Raw genomic sequence first — 18,534 nt, 5'->3', positions numbered from 1 at the left:
AGGCTAGTTTATTTTTGCTGTGAGGGTGAACGTGAACTCACCTTTGGAGCTAGCATCTAGTGGCCATTAGAGGAACTGCAGCCTTTATCACGAAGTTGATAGTTTTTCAATCCCAGATGTTATCACTTGTTATAATCACATCCAGGCATATTATTATTTATTATAGGCTGTTATATCAATAGGATAAATTATGCACGTGTGTTTTTTTTCTGTGAACTATTTTCGAGGAAACCAAACAATACACAGCGTTTTTTGTTTGTATGTTTGTTTTTTTATAGGTACGATTTCTATTGTTTTTTAAAGACAATATATATACAAATAGTGTTGAGATAATTGTTATATAAAAGATACAAAGCCATAGTATATGTAGTATGTAAGAATGTGTCAATTTTCTCAAGTGAATTTTGGTACAACTGGGTAAAGTCAAAATAAATAAATAATCTCTCTAAGTCCATAACTGTGTAATTTAGTACTAACCATTTTTATTCATGACTTTTAATCCAGTATATTCCACTTTTAACGCCCTGTATATCTGTCTCTTTATTTTGTCTGCAGTCGTAGTGACAGCTCCGAGTGTGGCGCTTGAATTGTTTTTCTGTCACACGACTGTAGCTACTGTGTTTACTTTTAATATCGCTGCCTGTGAGTCATACTGATACCACGCTGCAGTCTGCCTTCCTTTTTGTGCACTGTTTTCCAAGGAAGTGAGAAATCGTATTCACTACCGAGCCGTCTCTCCAGACAGAGCACTGCATGCTTTTAATGCTTTAATTTAACAGACTGCACAGATAATAAGATTTCTCCTTTTTCTAAGAAAAAAAGGGGGGAATGGGACGACTGAAGTGTAAAATCCATGCTGAGTCTAATGATCGCTGCTGCGATGAGAGGTTTTCTACTCATATTAGAGTAGAATTAGTTTAATGAGCAGCTCCAGGTTAATGTTTCTAATTGTTTTCCTCTTGTCTGGATTCTGTAAGGAGCAGGAAATATTTGCAGAAGAAAGGAGCCGAGTGCCTTTAGTCGATGCAGGAACTGATGGAGACAGAAATATTTACTGAACGGCTCATTCAGACAAGGGCCGGGATGACGTGAGAAGAAAGGCCTTTATTGTCATTGTTTTGTGAAACAATGAAATTGGGTAACACTGATCACAATGGGGCTTTAAAATGAAACACTTCACGAAATGACAAACAGTGCCATTTACAGACACGTTGCAAGACAAAACCATAATAAATATGAATTCATATAGATATATTTAATAACTATTTAACACTTATGAGAAACCGTTAAATAGCCTGGTGGTTGGAGTATTTATGGACCTGTGTCACCTCCCAGAGGGAAGAACAGACATGGCCTGTTCTTTCTAGACATTTCATGATCACTTTAGAAATCTACCAGACTCTAAATGAGGAACAAAGGCACTAAGTGTGATTAAATATACTGTACCCAGCAGGAAGAGGTTCTGGTGGTGGTGATGAGGAAATAATCCAACTGATATGCAGTTCTTCATGTGTCTCCTCCTGTCTTGGGTTTGTCCATCCTCCATCAGACGCTTCTTCGTGGCTCAACCTTATTCATACTCCTGGATGGTACCACTTACGATGAAAAGGCACTCAATTTCGTTTTCAGCAAAGCTGGAATTAATCTTTTAATTCAGAATTAGCCCGAAGTCTTCTCGCCATCGACTGTATGTTATTAATTTAAATGAATTGAATCAGTTTCAACCTCACAAGGAACAACTGGCGCAGACTCTGGAGATAAAACGTTTCTTATATCTGGATCTGTTCGATATCCGTGCAGAGTTCCTGTTGCTAATTCCACCTTAAAACGTGCAAAAGTCAGTACGTTTTAGGAGGAAACAGAGCACAAGTATTCTCATTGAATATTATCACTTATTAGCTCAGATTCAATATAAGGACACAAGCATTTTTTTCTATTACATTGTAAAGAGATGAAAACAATTACTTACATCTGCCTTCATACATGTTTAAAAACCATATTTACCAAAATATATTTAAGTTACATAACGTGCAGACTCTTAACTTTAATGTGTGGGTGCATTCATTGGAGGAGAGGTTTTTATACATATTCCCAACTTGGCTGAGGTTAAAAGTGACCGGACAAATTAATATAATAAGAAATAAAATGTTTATTTTTAAGACACTCAAGAAAAGTTGTCTACATGAGGTTTGCAACCCATTGACGTTGCCGTGTTCTCAGATCTGGATGCAAAACTGTTAGTCTGCACTTAAAAAGACTTTATGTAACTTAATATTCACATAATCAGCATGTTAAAATATTAAAATTAATGTCAAATATTGGGTTAAGGCCTTTTATTTCTACGCTATTATACACTGTTGTTAACATTTCAGCAAAGACTTATATTTTTCACCCAAGACCTCTCTTATAAATAAATAAATAAAAGTTTTCTTAGGGCTCCTTTTCACATTGCAGATACTAAATATTAAGCTGCTAAGATTCCAACAAGTATTTCACAATAAAACATTAAAAATGACTAATTTACTTATTCAAATCTGTTTACTTACAGTCGGTCCATCCTTAAAGTTGGGAGGCACTTGACTACCACAATTAAAACCCTTTTATTTATTTATTTTTTACTATACTTTTACATTTGAATCTTTAGGTAAATTTCCACATGGGTTTAATTTTAAAATGAATGATGATATGTACAGCACAGTTGAGGCACTTGAGTTTTTTATCCGTCCTGGAGGCATCTAATGCCAAAAAAAACCAAAAAACTTTTCTTTTTTTTTTTAAAAAATTCTTATCATTATTTTGAAACTTTACAGTACATGTGTTATAAAGACAGGAGTTCATCTTCATCATGACCACGTAGCTGTGGGCTTTAGACACGACAGAAAGTAACGACCTTGTACCATCTACTGGTCACCACGGTGTACTACAACTCAGCAGAAAAAAGAGGCGGGTGGTTAGGCTTTGATAGAAAGATAGAGTAGACTTTATTTGATGGTGAAACCTAAATAAGATCTGTGATTACAAAACAGGTTCCCCACATAGTTCCTTTAAACGTCACAGAGGCTGGAATGCTGTACTGACAGAAAAGGCATCAGAATAGACTGGACCTAAAATATGAACTTAAAAAGAGCAGACACCGAGGTTCAGAGGGAACACCGTTCACTTTAAAAGCTCCTCTGACCTGTGGCAGTCAGGTTAAGTTATAACCAAACACAATTAATCGGCTCTCGACGTCAGAAAACTAGAGACTAAAAGCAAAAGAAAAAAAAAAAAAAAACAGCGAACAGGCATTGGTGGTAAAAGACTGCTTGAAACGACAATCCAGCGGGGTTTTCTGGTGCTATTTTCAACATCATGATGAGTCTTGTTTGGTTATAAAAAAAAAAGTAATAATAATAATCAAATGCCAGGTAAGTGTTCAGCTTTGAGAGAGAGAACCATTTATGTTTCTATAACCACTGACTGCACTTTCCTAGACCACAGAAACGTTACACTGTACATAAAATCTGAAACCGAGTGGCATTTCCCTTTAAGTAGCCTCCAAGCAAACGCACACACGCACGCAACAAATATACACTCAAGCACATCCTGCGTCCCGTCATAATAATCCATCAGAAACATCAAAGCTTTCAAAAATATTAGCCTTGACAATACTCTGGAAAAATATAGTACTGTAGGTCTTGTGTGTGTGATTTTTTTTTTAATGTATTTACTTTTTTTAATCTTTTTAAATCTGTCATTTTAAAGAAATGGTTCAACATTTTGGGAAATACTTGTTTTACTGCAGGGTAAATATTAAGTTACAGCTAGCAACCAATTAGCTTAGCATTAGGATTGGAAACAGGGTTGAACAGCTAGCGAGATTTAAACTAAAAAAAATATATAGCGGAGCACACAACTACTGTAAAATACCCGTGAAAAGAAAATTCAATGTTGAAGTGTTTTTATATGATATGTCTCATTCACCATTACAGATGGTTGCTTTAAGACAGGAGGGGGGTCAAACTTATCTTAATTCAGCCCAGTTTGGTCTCATGGGGCCCAGACGAGCAACACAACAGCATAATAACCTGTAAGTAACGACAACTCGAGATTTTTTTTTCCATTTGTTTAAGTGCAAAGAAGAACAAGTCAATTAGGAGAATGTTTACATTTAATAATATATTTATCCTTCAAATATATTTCTGTTCAGTCCTGAGTCTGCAAAAAAAAAATTGCAGTCCTCTTGTAATTTTCACACTTAAAATTCATGCTGTGGGCCAGATCAGACATCTTAAAAGGCCGCTTTTTGGCCCTCGGGCCCTATGTTTGACACCTGAGTTTTAAAGAGAATATCAGGTCCAGCAATGATTAACAAGATGTTTTGAGTTTCTAATTTCCTGGAAAATTATGTAGAAATGTTGATGACTCAATCTGCACTGAGGGGCGTGTGCTAAAATTTAAATGCTCCGCCCCCTGCGTTCATGTTTAAACATGTCTGGGCGTTAAACATGCCTCCTCCGTTTCCTCTATTTATGCTAAGCTAACTTAGCTGCAGCTTCACATTCACCCCCCCTGTATTTTTATGGCAGAATAACGCGAGCGTTTCCCCCGAAATGTTGAATTATTCCCTCAATCCCAGATATTTACTGAATGCCCTCTCTCAATACTTTAGTGTAAATCATGTTATAAACGCAGCCGTCGCTTTATTTACATCTATTAGCTTCATGTTTTCACCCAGATGAAAAAAAAAAAAAATATTTACCAACACCTGACACACAAAAATAGACTCACAAATATGACATTTAACCCTAACAGTTAATCAGTTTTAAATCCACCTGAAGCCTGAAGCTGAGTCGCTTCATATCAGGGATTCGTTTCTCTATGATTCATGATTTTTGGCCACGCACCCCCCTATACTCTACCTACAACGCTCCTTCTCTGTACATCAAGAGACACTTAATGCCTAATGTTTTCTCAGGGTGGGGTGGAGGGGGGGTCTGGTCCCATCTGCCCGAAACACTCCCAAAAAAAATCTGCCATTCCCTTCTCTCTTAAGGTTTGCACCCAAACGTTGGCAGCAACGAGGAAAAGCACATTAAAAATAGACATCTTTAAATAGCTATTCAGCTTTTCTAAGTGCAGCACGATCGGAAACATTAGATTCAAGTCATCATTATTTTCTCCCCTCCCACGTATCATAGAATGAATATAACGGAAAAAAAAAAAAAAAAGAAAAAAAAAATCATTTATCATTTTCAGTTAAGAAACTAAATGTGAAAGGATAAATCTTTGATCAGACAAATAAACAATATACTGCAGCCACACTGTAACATCCAAAAATAGTCTGAAGTTGAAATATATATATATATCTATATATATATATTTATTTATTTATACTGTATGTTTTTTGTTTTTTTATTTTTGTTTTTTTTACTGCCAAAGAAATGCTGGCTTTCTTATCACTCTAAGTAGATTTAATATACTGCTGAGGTGTAATTTGTGTGTGTGTTTTTTTTCTTTTTTTTTTTACATTAATTCTCTCCTGACACTCACAGATCATGGTGTCGAAACCATTTATGGAATAAAAAAAACATGACATCCGCTGTCATTTGGCACATGTGGTGCTCTCGCTGGGCGTCACGCTAACGTCAGGATCTTTCTCATCTGCAGCAGCAGCAGCAGCAGCAGTAGCATCAGCATTAGCATTAGCGTTAGCATCAGCTTCAGCTTCAGCTTCAGTGCTCTTGTCCTGGTTGTCGCTGTGATTGTTACTACTACTACTACTACTACTGTTGTTGTTGTTGTTGTTATTGTTGTTGTTTTGGACACCTGGGAGCCCGTGGCTGTTGTTCTGGACCAGAGCGGTGTTACTGAGCCGTAGCTTATCCAGGTTCTTCCACAGCTCGTCCCTCTCTTGCTCCTTCTTCTTCTCCCTGGAAAGACGACATTTTCTTTCTATTAATGATCTAGTGATGTTTGTGTTAAAGCACAAACACGACACACAAACACTGTCATGTCTAGCAGCTACGGGTGGGAAAAAATATCGATATGATAATATCACCAATTCTTTTTTTTTCCCGATACAATATTGATTTTGAATATCTTGATATTAATTTTAAAAGAAAAAAAAAAACGAATATTTTGGGTCGACAGTAAATGATTTCCACACCTCCACCACCACTTTTTCTGTACAAGTGCAACAAATTAGAAATGGATCATTTGGATTAATCTTGTTTTTGTTTTTTAACTCAGTTTGTCCATTGAATTATCATTGTCATCTGATGTACATATATCAGATATATACAACGTCTATTTTAAGCTGCATTTAAAAATTCCTCAGGGAACTATGTAGAATATTGCAATATATCACAATATCGCAATAATGTATCGAATCGTGACTCAAGTATCGTGATACGTATCGTGAAGTCCTTGCCAATACCCACCCCTACTAGCAACACTAAATACTAATCAGTTGTAAGCAAGTAATATTATTCCTCTTGGGTATGAATCAAGACACTTTTATAGTACTGCAGGGCCTAGACGCTGTAACTTATGTGCGTAGCCTACGCCAGTGTGAGCCATTTTTGCAGTAATCAGTCTGGCTCACTCTGTAACAACGCCACCAAAACAGTAGTCAGCGCTAGGGGTGGGTACTGGCAAGGACTTTATGATACGTATCACAATACTTGAGTCACGATACGATACATTATTGTGATGTTATAGTATTGTGATATTCTACATAGTTCACTGAGAACATTTTGTAGATAGTTGTATATATGTACATCAGATGACAGAAATAATTCACTGGACAAATTGAGTCAAAAAACAACGGTAATTCAAATCCAAGCTGAGCATCGACATGGCGCTACAGCGACACCTTGTGGAGCGGAGGTGCGGAAGTCATTCACACGCATTCACGTGACTTTTTCTTGTTTTTACTTTATCTTAATTGTTAAGATATTCAAAATCGACATTGTATCGGAAGAAAAAAGCGATATATTGCCATATCGATATCTTTTTCACACCCCTAGTCAGTGCTGTGTCTTTTTTGCCCGTCAGATTCATTTTTGTTTCTACTTCCTGCTTCACTTTTAACAATTGCACCGAACACGAGTCATGTTTGTATCTAGTTAATCTTTCCTCAATGTGTTCCATCATTATTGATCCAAAACAATCAATTTAATAATGTCGCAAATTCAATAAACAGCCAGAAGTACTAAAGCAGAGACTTTCTACTACCAAATAAAACATCACAGCTATTGCAGTCTGCATAATCGTTAGCTTAGACGATGGACTTATTGGACTTATTGTTCTCAAGAAGAGGTCCTGAACTCAAACAGGTCCAGCACAAGACAAACACCGTCACTCACCGCTGCCTGTCTGCCTTATAAGAGGAGGTCAACTCATCGAACAGTGTGCAGTTCATCTCCATCAGTGTCTTCAGCACGTTGTAGACCAGAGCTACGATTGTCCTGCAACGTAACACAGAGAGACGCTGGCTTCAGTAACGTGACTCTGAAACCCGACAGTGGCCACGTTTACACGGAAAATAATTCATCAACATGAATAAAATCAGTCTGATTGCAAATTCTAATTTCACATGGATACTGAACAGAACTGATACAATGAGACACTTGTGTAAAACAGAAATAGACTATTCCTCTGATTATAACCTCAATACCAGCATCCAGGTTAAAATAGCCTCTGATGTTTTAACACTTGGGTCTGATGTTTTTATTTTTGAGCTGTATACACATGTATACACACCTGAATATATCATAAAATATAAGATTTCAAACCCTCATGCTTCCTAAATGCTTTGTCTGCTGTAAAATGGTTTTAGTGACCCCTTAAATAACAGTAAGTATGAATTTTCCACATATTTAATACTTAGAGCAGACAGTGCATGCAGAGGTCTGTATTACTGGCGTCTTTTTGTCCGTCTACTCTGTGTACATGTCAACTCAACCTCAGGAAGATGCACATGATGCAGACGTAGAAGCACTCAGCTTCTGATCCTCTTCACATTACAACAGGTGACTCTACTTTACGTGAATCCCCGCGGTGATTCAGCCCAAACAACCCTCTGCAGTGACGGTACGTACGGGTTCCAGTGGTCTTTGGAGATTCTGTACAGGCTGCCGAACATGATGGGAAGGATCTTGTCAATGTTCTCCTCGATGAGGCTGAGGATGTACTCGTTATTCCAGAAGTAAAGCGCTCGCTCTGCTACCTGTGAAGACCGAGAGGCAAAGACTTGAGTCAGAAAGTTAAATCCATATGAAAAATATGGCTGAGATTAAGAGAAAGGGGGAAAAAAACATCATTTCAGAGGATTTTATGAAAAGTACATGATATAAAAATGCAATATAGCTAATAAAAGCTGTGAGACTTTAGGCAGTGAATGTCTGCGGCCACGGTTTTGACAGTAGCCACATGGAGACTTTTTTCTCATTCTGACTGAAGGTTTCAGGTCAACTGTTTACATGTGAGGTGATCTATTCCGACCTGACGTTTACATCTACCTCTATTTTTAATCGGAACGGCATGTGACATACGTAGGTCAACGAAAACGTCACGTGACTGACCTCTCGTCTAACACCTTGGTTCGGAAAGTTTGCGGGGTCATATCCACTTTGGCTATTGTGTTTTTTTTAGCCTTCTAGTAGCTGGTCTTCAAGGTTTTCCAGCGGTTCTGAATTTCTTCCACACTTCGGTCATTCATGGCTTCAATTCATTTTTGATGGACCTTTTTAAACAGTTCTATATTTCTATTTTTTCTGACGTTCAAGTGTGTGATAACGTCTACTTCTTTCAGACTTGTTATTAAAAACAAACTCTTCACAGCGCCACAAACATCACTTGAGCGTCACCGCGCATTTATGTCAAGACAGAGCATGCTCGGACAGAACAGAGCCTGACTTTATTCCAATTGAGATGTTTATATGGAGAACTTTCATTTGGTTCTGGCTTCTAAACCAATTGTAATCGGGATATATGGCTAAACCCAGCTAGTGTATAGTGCACTGTTGGTTCTAGTTGGTGGCTTTTGAGCTGATTCAGCAAGTTGAATCATGGAGGAAGGAAGCAGTTTATCACACCAGTTGGCTACACAAGAAAGAGAAATGCAGTGACGACAACAAAACAACAAGGGCACACAGAAGGATTTTGTCGTTTTTCATCCTAATCTAAACTGAGTCATACATTAGAGAGATTCTGGCCAACTCAAATCATGGGCGCCATGTTTGCTACATGGGAGGGAGGTTTCTACAGTGTAACACTATGGGGCGGATGGTGAAATAAATGTCTTATTTTCACCATTAACGGGCCTATAAATGTTATTGCCGACATCTGTCAACATGTGAAAGACCCTCACTTAAATATCCCAGCGTCTACTTACTTTAAATATCTTAAATGAACCTGTAAAATGCTTTGTAGCCCAATCACCTCATCAGTCACGGGGCTGTGTTTACCTTCTCCTCAGTCTCCTGTGTTCATCCATCGGCATTAAAAGCTTAAAATTAAAAAAAATATAAATGCTCATGCTCGTTTTAGAGAGCAGACGGTTCAATGCTGGTCTGCAAGTTCGTGTCTTTGTTGTGTTGTGCTGTAGAATATCTGAGGCTGGAACGTTTTCTGTATTTACCTGAAAATGTGGATTGGAAACACACTTAGAGATCTGCTTGAAAAGCGGCTCCTGGATTTTTTTGAATTGCGAAGCCTCGATGACATCAAGGATCTCTTCGATCTCTCCCAGGAACATCACCTGATTGGAGAGGAGGTGCAGAGCGTTAAAATAAGGGAGACACAAAATACATGTTGTGCTGTATTTATAAGACGTGCAGATTACCTCCTTCTGGCTGCAGGTTTTGGGCCAGAACTTGAGCAGACCACGGATCACCTGCACAGGAAACAGAAGATTTCTTAAGAATTTCTCTCTCACGCCTGTTTTGAGTGGGTGGTTTCTAGCGCATGCTAAATATAAATTTCTCTGCAGTGTAGACCAATTTAGAGCTCAGCGCTTTTGGCTTTGAGTGGGAGGTATGAGAAAAAAAAAAATTGTACCGGCTCTGTGAGCGTAGGATCCTTCTCCAAGAACTGGACCACACAGTAGGCCAGCTGGGGGGCACAGAAGAAAAATGAACACAAACTGCTGCAGGCAAACACAGAAAACTCATCCGAAAATACATTTTATGTTTAATTTGTAAGTTATTAGTGTAATTATCGTTAATCAACTCCAATCGATAACACACTAACACACGGTAAAAGTCAATGAACCAGGGTGTTTTCACTCCTGAGCCACTTGACGGCGCTACAGCACAAAGATTACACCGTGACCGTCCTCACTCCTGCTGTTGCAAACATTCTGCACTGTGTGAAATTGACAGCAAGGACTTTCTTCTACCTGTGCATGGAAAAGGGCCAGTCCTTTGGCGGTGTGCAGCGGGATGAGCACCTTCATCAGGAACTGCTTGTGTTCGGCCTTCAGAGGCAACGCAAACCCGTTGATGATACTGTCAACAGAGAAACAACGGAGCTGGCGTTAGCTTACAGACAGAACAGCGGCGTGAGGCGGACACTGTGAGACATATTCAGCTTGTGATGTGGGGAAAAAAAAGATGAAATATAGAGATAATAACAAAATAATAACAATAATATAATAATATAATATAATAATAACAAAACTGCCTGCAGTAAAACTGATAGAAAAAGGAGATTTACAAAAATGATACATGATGCTAATGCTAAAGGACAAATTCACTGAATTCTTTATCATTTTGCATTTAATATTAAGTTATTCAAATAATACACAGGTTCTAATATTCATTTCTGGTGTATATATATATATGTAATTGACATATAAAGAAAGTTTTTGCGACGGAGCCCCTGTTAAAGACCTATTAGAATAAACATGTTTATGTGAATTCACAAATAAAGGACAATAAAAGCTACATTCTGTGACGACTGAATCTCAACATTATTTCCTTAATGCCAGATACAAACATATCATATAATAACAAACGAAGAAGAAGAAGAAGGTGACCAAGGCACTCTAGAGGTCCAAACTTTAAAAAGCCTTTATTAAAATGACTAAATCATTGTAAAAGTTACCTTCTTCTTAGTTTGCTACGACACCTTTTATTTATGGCATTTTACCTTGAAGAAAAAAGATAAACACTAACCAGACTAATAACCTAAAACTACATTTTCTCACTCACCTTCCCAGAATCTCCAGCAGCTCGGCGACTCCGTTGAAGTGTTCGGTTTCATAAATGAACCTGCGGCACAGACAGAAATTATGAAACACATCGCTAAAAGCCGAGCGCACCGATCAGAACAATTGATTCGTGACGCTCCCAATAGTGCGTGTTCCCTTTTTTTGTAAGTATGGATTCGGGGTGGCACAAAATAAATGCACGCAGCAAACTCCACATATCGATTTATATATATATATATGTATATATATATATATATAACTTGAAGCCAACTGTTTACTTGAGGAAATGACGTTATAATTAAGACAGAGGGCTCTTATGTAACTTAATGATCCATACATCCTTCGCCTCCTCTGCCTGCCGGCACATTTCTCTCTCGCCGTGCAGCCCTGGTATGTGCAGACAGAAGCCTGACAACTGTGGCACTATTTTTATCCCCGGTGGCAGATGGTCAAAGTGGGTGCACCCGTTTTGCCACCTTGCCTGTTGGAAATGACATCAAGTGTCCCCTGCTTCAATCATGTAGAGCTCATCGTCACGCAGCAACGGGAGCAGTAAAAGACGCGCCGCAGATGCGAGGGAAGCGGCGCGTCCAGCTGAGCGTGTTTACCGCCTCTCTGTTTCTGAGGGGACGGATAATGGGGTCAACCGAAAAAACTTCACGCCAAGCGTTCAGACGGTTTGACTGTGCGAGTGGAAACCGATTCACGAAACCACATGTCATCGGTTTTGGAGATTTGTGGTGTTTCCTGTATTGTCTGTCGTGTTTCAGAGCTCGCGCCGCACGTGGACTAATCTCATTGTGTGGTCTTGTGAGACTGGTCATGTGAAACTGGTCTCACAAGACCGAGGCGAGATTTTTTAACAAGAGCACGCAGGAAATGCGAGTCAGAAAACAGATTATTGTGTTTTTTTGTTTTGTTTTTTTAAATTGAGTCCTAGTAGCACCCAAACCACTAAACTCAGTAGGAACCAAAAAGATTTCCACTACATGTGGTGGCGTGAATGCAAATTTCACTAAAATATATGTTATTATTCATATTATTAGTGTTTTACATGGCCTATTTTATCACATTTGATTTTTATTTATATTATTAGTGTTTTACATGGCCTATTCACTAATCCACTGGGTCTTGATTTTGTTTCTTGTAATGTTTTTATATTTTTATTTGTGTGAAGCACTTGTTTGGTTGAAAAAAGTGATATATAAATTAAGTTTGATTTCATTTCATTTACAAACAAACATCCACAATTGACTCCTGTGCCTCCTCCTGGTTCTATTCACAGGTTTTATAAAAAGTACGGTATTTTTGTGCCGAGTGTTTTGCCGTTTGTGTTCCTATTAGTAACTCTACATGAGACTAATGCTGGACTTCTCCATGTCGAGGCAGTTTATGTTACAGCGACTGGAGATGTTGTTGCTGAAGTCGGGGACACTCTGTAAAGGTCTGATTAGCAAAAAAACAAACAAACAAAAAAAAAAGTCCAGATGGCTCATTGGACCTGTTTTTGTGCTGAAAAGGAGCCTGGTTTAAGTGTATTCATGGGGGGGATGAGGGGGGAGTGGAACTGCGACTGTAATGTAAACAAGAAGGGGGAGGGCTGGATGTATTTGACTGGATGTAATGAATGAAGCAAAGGTGCACTGATAACTAGGGATGGGTAACATTAAGGTTTTATCCCAAACCGTTGTCAAGCTGCAACTTTTGGGGTGGAGTTTAGCTCAGTGGATAGAGAACCCACTCCATGTGTAAAGGCTACAGTCCCTTTCTGCATGTCGCTCCCCCTCTCTGCCTCCCTATTTCCTGTCAATCTTCTACTTTCCTAGCCATTAAAGGCCAAAAAGCCCCCAAAAATAATAATAATAATAAAAAAATGTGACTTTTGAAACAGTACCGATGCTTAAAGAATGGAAATCATACAAACTATGTCCAAAAATGGTGCCTTTTTTATTTTTAAGGCATTGTGTGACGTGGAAGTTGAACAGAATATTAATTTAAATAATAAAACTAACTAAGTAACTAACTAAACTAATCAATATAATCAATAATGGTAAAAAAAAAAAAAAAAAACTGCGAAAGGCATCGAAATGAAGCACCGAAATCTGCGTTGCTATTCAGTCTGGTTACCACCGTTAGCATCAGCACCGATGCCACTAGGGCACCCATCCCTGCTGACAGCTGATTATAGAGTCTTTATATTTGTGTATTTCTGATGCTTTGTAGCGCTGAGTTGATTTACAAGATAAGATTCGATTTGTTTCATAAAGCTACAAGCTACAACCCTGAGAGCGCTGCCCACTGTCCAGGCTTGGAAGCGGATTTAAAAAGTACGATGCCGGAGAAGAGCTGTGCGAGTGTAGGTAACATATTGTGGAAATAAAACAAATCTCTGGAACCAGTGAACAAAATTAAGTTTCGTGAAAATTGCCTTCATAACCCAGTAAAATTGTTTCAAAACTGAATGTTTCTAAATGAATTGATATTGAATCAAATCAAATGGAGACTTTGGGAATCAGAATCAAATCTGTTGAGGAAATTGGAGCCGCCACCGAGCACTAATTCTATCAACCAGGTCTCAATTGTTAACTTGTGGTCTCAGCTCACGTCTCGGCTTATCTCTAGCCCTTTTTTTTTTTTTTTTAAACTTTGCAGGAAGAAGAGTGCACAGTAAACATCTGCTGTCCTAATATCAACGTGAGCAGTAAACGCTGCTCAGCCCTGATGTGGACAGTACTACCCCCCAAAAAAAAAAAAAAGAGGCCTTTCTGGCACATTTACTAAATTTAGTCGCTCGATATGTAGGTTCAGTCTGTTTATTTCACAGTGAAGCGTTATCTCCTTTTACCCCAGAAGACCCGACCTCAACCAAAGACTAAAAACAACGACAGGTAAAGAGAAAGCTGTAGTGGCTTGATTCGCTAAAAAGCAGCAGGCCACGCTGTTTGCTGTATTTATCTGTTAAATAATAATAATAATGATAAAAAAAAGCCTTATGGCTGCTCTTAACTCACCGCAAGAAAATGTTGTTGATCTGCTTCCTGATGAAGGCTCGCAACCCGAGGAACTTTCCATAAATCCGATGCAGGATGGTCTTCAGGAAGTCCCTCTCCCTCGGGTCCTCGCTGTCGAACAGCTCCAGCAGCTGCAAAGGCAACGAGACAAGTATTTAATTAAATAAAAACGAAGCTAAAAGTAAAATTCTGACTGTGAATGACTGAGCAGACATCTTATTTTTTTTGTGTGTATGTGCTGCTGGTGATTAATAATTGAGGAGCCGGAGTGCGAACGTAATTGATCAATCAGTCACCCTTTGAGCTGGAGGCGGACTCTGCTGCACTTCGTCTCAGTTTCAGTACACAATTTATTCAGCGCGCCGCCTTTGATGTGCGGTGTGTGACTTAACAAACCCCGGCGCCGTTAAAAATGAAGCACCCTGACGTCGGCACGGGCTCGTTTCACGGTAGTGGCCTCTTTACAGTTACATGCAAATCACATAAACAATGATCTGGTGCCATATGAATGTGAGGGGAGCTGTAAACGCAGGTGATAAATCATCACTACGAGTGACCCATTTCACACTCTTATATTAACGCTGCCATTTCATACATTGTATTAAATTTTCCGCGCTAGCCCCCGAGGCATTAATTTGTGCGAATGCGTACGAGTAATCAAGTCGTGTTTTTACAGTGGCAGAGCGTGTACGCTCTTAATAACCAGAATCTGAAAGCGCGGGAATAAAGAGCAGCTATTCGCGGCGCGATGAGTCATTATTACGATTCCGTTGAGGGCGGCCGAGCCAATGTCGCGGAGTTCAAAAGGAGCATTTTTTTTTTCAGGCTGGGATCAGCTTCAGGGTACGGTACTCATCTTCCTCTAGCGTGTCATCAGCACCTTGGTGACAGGGCCGACGGTCTATTTTTAAACCTTGCGTATATCCAGGAAAAAAAAGCGTTCCATCATGTTTGTGCACGCATCTGCAGTGTGTCGATTCATTCAGCTCCGCGCGCGTAAACAGTGAAAACAGACTTTCTGTGTATGGCAACGGTGGGTTCGTTCAAAGTATCCGCTGCCACGCAGCTCATCAGATACCTGGACACTGTTACATAAAACATAAAAAAATAAAATAAAATGCAGGTGTGTTATTGCTTCTGAAAGGACGGCGACGAAAATGAAAGTCACCTGCAAAATGAAATAAAACACAAAGAACAAAGTGTTGACCTGGAGTCCAAATTCACTAGACTGATACTGAAACATCGATACCTCTGATACCAGGTCTTTATGCTCTGAAAGCGATTCTCACATCAAAATATCGATACTTTCGATACTTCAGTCATTTGAGGTAACGTAGGAACAGTAATTAAACTATTGAGTTGTGGCAACGGGACAAACCTTGTGAAACACTTCAGCCTTTTTTGTGTTTGAAACAGCATTTTCACATATTTTGTATGATTGTGTCCTCTGTTTTTTTGGTTGTTGTATTAGCTCAGCTACAGTATATACTTCTGAGTTTATAATAAATAAATAATTCTTATGTCTTGTATTCTTTATGAAGATGATTATTTGAAATGCGCTACTTTTTTTTTAGATTCACGGATTGTAAAGGACTCGTTGGTGTTGAACATCACTACTGATCAAGTACCTGTGGGATGATCCACAGAGGCCCCTCCCCTCAACCCATAGGACCTAAAGGCCCCTCCCACTAAAAACATCCTGTTACCTCACACCACAGGACACTCTCCATTCTCTGATGAGTCACAGAGACCTACACAATATTAGGGAAGCTGGTCATAATGTTATGCTTGATCAGTATAGATTCAACAGCATCCATCATTTCTCTGGATGAATCAGAGAAACTATCAGCGTGCTACACAGTGACAGATGTGTTATATTTCATTGTATTCACGTGAAAAGACGCTGTTTTTATGCGCAAATAAAAAAAAATAACAACAGCAGCTTCTGTTCCCACGAGAAGAAACAATGAGCTAATTGAACGAGAAATGAATCGCCGTTTGGTTCTGATCTGCGCCGAGGTCGATCGATGGTGACACAAAATGGGATACCGACACCGCTCCTGACTTCATTACGAAACAAAGGCTGTCAGAGTAGATTTCAGACGCGCGGTTTGAGCCTGAGGTTAACGTCAATATTCACTCAATAACAGGAGGTGAGTTTTCTCAGGGGCTCGAATGCTACACACTCCCCGGTAAACACGGAACAAATTTTTCCCCTTTTGTGTCGAGACGAGAGACAAAGCTTCTGCATTCAGACCATTTCCTTACACAACAGCATTAATAAGAGGAGCACGCTGTACATGTAAGATATGACTTTCCAGTTTCTGTTTGCGTGTAAAACCTCCGGCTCTCCCTGACACTGGCTCGACAACGTCACATTAAGGCCTGAGGGTCGACCGCACGACACGAGACATGATGCCAAAAGCAGATCGTGCTGGATCACTTTTGACCTCCGCGTCATTTTACTTCATTCCCAGATTAAACGTCATTACCGGTTGTCGGTCGCAGCAACAAGGAAGGCACTGACAGGGATGTCGCATTATTACGCCACGCTCGCACTGGACTCGTATGCATGTGTGTTACAGGATCACAGGGATACGGGTGAGAAAGCCCCTCGGAAGACACTGAAATCTGATCATATGGTGACAGACAGACAAACAGAGATGCAATTTCACTTTTGCAGGATGAGTCAAAGCCAACGTGAATGTGGCCTTTTAAACTCGGGAGTGTGCTCCCACACACGGCGTGCAGCTGCACCAAGTTTCACGTTATATACCGAGTAAACTCACGTGTTCACACGTGTTTTTTTTCAGTGTCCTACAATAAATTAGCTGCTTGTTAGCTTGCTGCTGTTAGCCTCGGTGGCTACTGCTATATAGATGCAGCTGCCTAGCGGTGGTGTTTTCACAACTTATGGTAAACGTCAGCGCTTCGCTGCCTCGTATTTTGTGTACAGGATTCATCATATCGTAAACACAAGCTTTGAAAAAGTTCCATTTAAAGGCTGCAGCAGCGGCAGCGGCCACTCGGGCCTCAGCTCGAGCAGCAACACCTGGTCTATGTAGGCTAATGGGTTAAAATAAAACTCAATTTTGTGCGCAGCTTAACGGTTTCATTAGGAGTTTCATTCTGGGGCAGCTGTGGACTAATGGCTCAAAGAGAATCTGATTTGGAGCTTTAGAGTCACTGGTTTGCATCTCCTCTACACCCACGGCTGAAGTGACCCCCAAACTACTCACTGCAGCACACGTGGCTGCCCACTGCTCTGAGTTTGTGTTGTTTTTTTGTTTTTTTTTGATGTAAAAAGAGCTTAAAATACATCCCGACCGTGTTCTGCTCTTAGCTCCACATATGGTTGCGCTGCCGTTTTTTCTTAGTCAGCTGCTTTAAGCACCAGTTGATATCGTAGCACCAGAACAGTGCAAAGCTATTCAACAACCTGAAAAAGGTTAACTGCTGCAACTGAGTAAAAAAACAACGGAGTGTAGGACTGCAGGGTTTGTCTTGGGTGTATCGCAGCATCATCCACTGCCCAAACTGTCCTCCAGCAAACCTCCACATCTCCTCTCCGCTCCGCGCGACCAGAAAACCTTTGAAGATTTCTTCCCGTGCTAACCGAGCCGCGGGCTTTCTCTCTCCCCGCCGCCCCCAAACCTCCACCTCGCTCCCTCCGCTTTCGACCACACTCCACTTCTCTCCTCCCGAAGAGTAAACAACAGGCAGCTATTTAAAGCTCCCCAGCGACGCGCTCGCATCATGGAAAGTCGGACCAGGCACCTCAGATGTGGCTGAGCCAACATTCCTGGCCTTGCGGTCCCCCCCCCCCGTTAGCCGCCGCTTCGCTAGAAGTGAAGCAGCATTCCTGCAGTAGGTGGGTACGGACGCCGGGGCAGATGGAGACGGACGAGCGGTGGCATATTAATGGTTTGACTCATCGAACAAAGCACGCTGTGGGCCGGTGAACTCGCGTCACAATGAGTTGGTAATTACCGTCGTAGTATTTATCACGTTCACAAACTACAATCAGGTGAATGTTCAAACGAGCTGCAGTGATTCACTGATTCACAGTTCATGTAAATGTGAATATTTTCTGTGACTATTATGTAAAAAAATGTCAAGTTAGTAAAGACAGTTTGAGCTGTTTCTTTTTTCAGTGGCGCTGTTAAGACATAAGGTTTCAACAATCCAAACTATATGCTTGACAGTTCTGCAGCGCACTAAGAAAAACATACCTGCCTCCGAGCTATTCCTTTAAAGATTTAACAGCTGAGCCTCCTTCTTCGCAAAATAAACAGCCGTAAAGAAGAAGGCTCAACTGTTAAGCCT

General features: G+C 40.0%; 1 protein-coding gene across 2 annotated transcripts in view; it reads right to left on the bottom strand.

Moving 5' to 3' along the window:
• Positions 1–2,951: 2,951 nt before the first annotated feature.
• Positions 2,952–18,534, bottom strand: part of ppp2r5a (protein phosphatase 2, regulatory subunit B', alpha isoform) — a 41,342-nt gene continuing 25,759 nt past the window's right edge. Inside the window, exons 5-13 of one of the 2 annotated variants that reach the window (XM_047573701.1) lie at positions 14,209–14,339; positions 11,199–11,258; positions 10,385–10,493; positions 10,045–10,098; positions 9,830–9,880; positions 9,626–9,745; positions 8,085–8,212; positions 7,350–7,451; positions 2,952–5,912 (exon numbers count right to left, since the gene is read on the bottom strand). In XM_047573701.1, the coding sequence (XP_047429657.1) occupies positions 5,585–5,912; positions 7,350–7,451; positions 8,085–8,212; positions 9,626–9,745; positions 9,830–9,880; positions 10,045–10,098; positions 10,385–10,493; positions 11,199–11,258; positions 14,209–14,339 (1,083 nt within the window). In that variant the 3' untranslated portion in view covers positions 2,952–5,584. The remainder of the gene's footprint in view (positions 5,913–7,349; positions 7,452–8,084; positions 8,213–9,625; positions 9,746–9,829; positions 9,881–10,044; positions 10,099–10,384; positions 10,494–11,198; positions 11,259–14,208; positions 14,340–18,534) is intronic. The other variant, XM_047573702.1, reaches the window with a different exon arrangement.

This window comes from Mugil cephalus, chromosome 21 (assembly GCF_022458985.1).
Source record: "Mugil cephalus isolate CIBA_MC_2020 chromosome 21, CIBA_Mcephalus_1.1, whole genome shotgun sequence".
In the NCBI taxonomy this organism is placed as follows: Eukaryota; Metazoa; Chordata; class Actinopteri; order Mugiliformes; family Mugilidae; genus Mugil; species Mugil cephalus.
The sequence above is the reverse complement of the archived record's forward strand: the minus strand, read 5'-3'. Positions and strand labels throughout refer to the sequence as shown.